The 4,421-nt window shown below is 43.1% G+C and overlaps 1 protein-coding gene across 1 annotated transcript; it reads right to left on the reverse strand.

The window, feature by feature from the left end:
* Positions 1 to 2,435: 2,435 nt before the first annotated feature.
* On the reverse strand, positions 2,436 to 3,476 carry LOC108784378 (C3a anaphylatoxin chemotactic receptor-like). The gene has a single exon (XM_018553176.1). It carries the CDS (start codon positions 3,474 to 3,476, stop codon positions 2,436 to 2,438), a length of 1,041 nt encoding a protein of 346 aa, XP_018408678.1.
* Positions 3,477 to 4,421: the final 945 nt, after the last annotated feature.

Here is a 4,421-nt window from a genome sequence, read left to right on the forward strand (position 1 = left end):
GGTTTATGCGCAGACTTGCAGTCCTTGTTTTCAGTTTCACTGTGTATGCTGAGACTTGTAGTCCCTGTTGTCAGTGTCACTGTGTATGCTGAGACTTGTAGTCCCTGTTGTCAGTGTCACCGTGCATGCTGAGACTTGTAGTCCCTGTTGTCAGTGTCACTGTGTATGCTGAGACTTGTAGTCCCTGTTGTCAGTTTCACCTTGCATGCTGAGACTTGTAGTTCCTGTTGTCAGTGAAAGCAGTGAAAGCAGTATATGACACCCCTGGGGTATTATACACACTGACCCCGGGGCAACATGGATGGGGGAGGGGCAGCACGTGTGTCACACCAATATCCAGCTTCCTATAGTGACAATTCTGCTTCATGTCACCGGATCGGTGTCGGTGCGCTCCATCGTTATATGTACCATACATGACCTCCCTCATGTATGTACATCAGTGTATGCTCAGGGACCTCACTTCCAGCTCCAGAGTCAGCACAGCAGCTCAGTGGGGGCTCCAAAACCAGAAAACCCCCCGGAATCCAGGAATAATTATTCCAGAAGTTATTGTTTATAGAAGAATATTATTATTATTACCCCCAAAATTATTCTATCTCCAGAATTTTATATTTTTACTCAAGGAATTATTATTAATTCCCAATTGATTATTCCAGGAGTTAGTATTATTACTCAATGAATTATAATTATTATTACTCTAGGAGTTATTGATACTCTATGAAATAATATTGATCCAGAAGTTTTTGCAAAAGAAAGTTTTTTTTAATTTTTATTATTACTATTATTACTCCAGCAATTATTATTATTACTTCACAAATTCTTACTATTACTCCAGGAATTATTATTATTACCCATGGGGCTATTATTATTAATCCGGAAGTTATTATGTTTACTGCAGGGATTATTATTACTCCTGGAAATATGATTAAGGAGCATTATTGCTTAAGGAATTATTATGAATATTACTCCAGGAGGTGTAATTATTCTTATTATTCTGGGAATTATTATTATCATTATTACTCCAGAATTTGTATTATTATTATTATTACTCTAGGAGTTATTATTATTACTCCGGGATTTTTTTATTCTCATTAATACTCCAGGGATGGTTATTAGTACGCTTGAGGTTATTACAATTATTACTCCAGAATTTTTATTATTATTATTACTCCAGGAATTATTATTAATACTCCATGGATTATTATTACTCTTGTTGCTATTATTATTATTATTGCTCCTGGGATTATTATTAGTACTCTTGAGGCTATTATTACTCCAGGATTCATTATTATTATTATTACTCCAGGGATTATTATTACTCGTGTTGTTGTTATTATTACTCAGAAACTTTACTGGATGGGCCTGGCATCCCACCCTTCCTCAGCCCACCTATCAGCAGCTTTGGCACCACTTGCGCGCCTACGTGCACGTATTTATCCAGCTCCTCTTGGGCTTTGCGAGCTCCTCGTGTCCTCTGATGATAAAGGAGACGCACGCAGAGTTATATGCAGAACATTCTTTATTACATGTCAGCAAATTGTTGAAGGGAAGCCTATCCCACCTCAACCTAACCGCTCAACCATCACATCCTCAGACAATTCATCCCACACAGCTCCCTCCTCATGTATCATTTCCCCCTCCCTTTTAGATTGTAAGCCCTCAGGGGCAGGGCCCTCCTTACCATCTTGTCTTGAATTGTATTGATGATCTGGATCTGCCACATCCAGATCATCTCCAGACCAGACCAGATTGTTTCTGGACCCAAAATGCATCCTAATGTATCCTTATGCTATTTCTGGTCTCTGTTCACACCAGCACAGTCCGTTCCAGGCCAGACCAGAGAAATACTGCAGGTCTGGTCTGGAATGCACTGGAACTGCGGGCAGGTACACACCATTTTCCGGAACAGATCTGATCCGGATAATGGTGTGAACCTGCCCTTAATCCTAGTACATGTGCAGGTCTTGACTGTGTTAACATGTGTCTGACACAAATCAGCTGCTGCACCCTCTCACAATGTTTGACTTTCTACCACGTTGCCGTCCAAGTGATCATTGGAGGAGAGGAGACTGGGGAAATGCTTCCTTTTGACTGCAGCAGACTGATGACATCACCCAGCTCACACAATGTCACTGGACCATAATTTAGGGATGGCTTTTGAGCGATATAAGGCAGAGTGTTTTAGACTGGTGCTCATGGTAGAGTCACATGGAGAAGACATATTCACACAGACTTGTAAAGTCACTGACAGGTCCACTTTGATTCAAGTCATTGTTCTTTGTGGATATGTTGGGGACACTTTCCAGTTGCTGCACATGTGCAGTTTGCTATGTACAAACGGAGTTTAGCAGAATGACGATCAGAGACGTTATCGGATGGTGAAACCCACCGGGGAAGTACAATGGAAGCAGCCATCTTGTATTTCCGGCTCTAGCTCACGGAGCCACGCTGTCTTGAAGCGTCATTTTGCTCCTGGAGCGCTCGCTGCTTCTCGATACCTCTTCACTGAACGCACTTTCCATGAGCCCGTGAATGGACCGCCTCACCCTGCTCTTCATGTCTTTCCCCATGAAGACATACAGTATGGGGTTGACACAACTGTTGAAGTAGGCAAAGGCGATGGACAGATCATCCAGACTATACAACAAGGAGCTTTGAACATAGAGCAGGATCATGCCTATTACATGGTAGGGTCCCCATGTGATAAAAAATACTGTCACAATGCCTAATATCACTTTGTTGGTTTTTTGGCTGACGTTTACAAACCTAGTGTGTTGTACCTTGGAGGCCAGGCTGAGATAGCAGGCTGAGATAATCACGAGAGGGATCAGGAAACCAAAAATCATGCGTGTAAGGGTGATTGTGAAGCCTATCCGATAAACCTCATGGTGTTGTTCTGTGTTCGTAGGTAATCCTTCATCAAACGTGTAATTGAAGTCATACTGGTAGCTACCTATGGGGTCACTGGACATAACGTCGTGTTCATAGCCACATGAAGTTTTGTTATAGTCGGTGAAGGTTTTCCTGTACAGGGCAGCTGGTAGGCACATTAAGAAGGCCATCATCCAAATCACCGCACATAAAACCCACGCCATCCGTAGGGAACGATGGTTTTGGGCCCACACGGGTCGGATAACCAGGACACAGCGGTCAATACTAATGGCCACCAGAGTGAAGACGCTGGCGAACATGTTGAGGTGGACGATGACTGGTATAACTTTGCAGAGAGCGGGACCGTACAACCAATCTCTGAAGATTAACTGAGCAATGGACATCGGGAGGAAGAGGCAGCAGATGATGTCGGCCACAGCTAGGTTCCAGAACCAGATGGTGTTCACGGTCCGTTTCATCTTCACGCTGGTGATCCAGAGCACCAGAAAATTCCCAGGGACGCCCACAAGGAAGGTGACCACCATGACCAAGATGGTGAACACTGGTGGTTCGGTAAACTCTGGTTCTTCAATGATATCCGCCATCATGAAATCCTGTAAAGACAAAGAGGACATTTTCATTCTGTTTCCTCGCGGGGAATATAGGGAGATCTTGTTTCAGACCCTTTTCAAAAAGGAAGCAAATTGATAAACAAACAGCTCCCTTGTAATTTAAAGGTCAAATCCGAGCCAATTATATATTGTCTGAATACAAAAGGCTTTTGTACTCCAAAAACTAAAGTCCCATCGAGAAATTGCTACATTCCTACATTTTGACGGCGGCCATCTTAGTAAAAGACGTCGGCAGAGAGAGGAGGGGACATTCACACGGCGGGTCCCCTCCTCTCTCCAGACACTGTTGGGCTCTCAGTCCATGACCGAGTGCCCGACTTTTTAAAGGGGGTGACACCAAAATGACTGTCAGTCATTTTGGTGTCACCCCTCCAATGGTGTCACCCGGGTGCGCGCCGCACCCCCCATGTGACGCCACTGGGCGTAACTACGAATCACGGAGTCCTGTTGCGTCACCTGCATAGGTCCCAACTGTCCTTAATTTGGAGGGACTGTCACTCTTTAGAAAACAAAGCTCTCTGCCCTTCTTTCCTTCTCCTTCCTAAACTTTAAAGAAGAACTGAAGCCAAAACTTTTAGTTTTTTTGGATAGAGTAAAAGGAGTGTTATAACTAGGGATGCACTGAAAAAATGTGTGATTTTCGTTAACTTTTAGTAATAATGGTCACCAGGACCAGCAGAGAGGGTGAATCTCCCTAACGGAGACACAGACAGCTATAAAAACCTGACAAGGCTTCAGTTACACTTTAACTTTTTTACTTTATTCAAGAACTACAAACCTCAGCAGTCTTTTAAAGTGACACTAAACTCAGGCGTTAGAGCTTAAAAATGCATTCAATTATTTTAACTACTTACAACAATGTATCTTATGTGTGTATCACTCGGCTGTAGATCCTTCAATCATCTCTGAATTGGTGCT

Source organism: Nanorana parkeri, unplaced genomic scaffold (assembly GCF_000935625.1).
Source record: "Nanorana parkeri isolate BGI_ZX_2015 unplaced genomic scaffold, ASM93562v1 scaffold113, whole genome shotgun sequence".
Taxonomy (NCBI): Eukaryota; Metazoa; Chordata; class Amphibia; order Anura; family Dicroglossidae; genus Nanorana; species Nanorana parkeri.

Excerpts from the sequence above, each read along its gene's own strand:
- LOC108784378 (XM_018553176.1), bottom strand. The coding sequence starts at position 3,476 with ATGGCGGATATCATTGAAGAACCAGAGTTTACCGAACCACCAGTGTTC.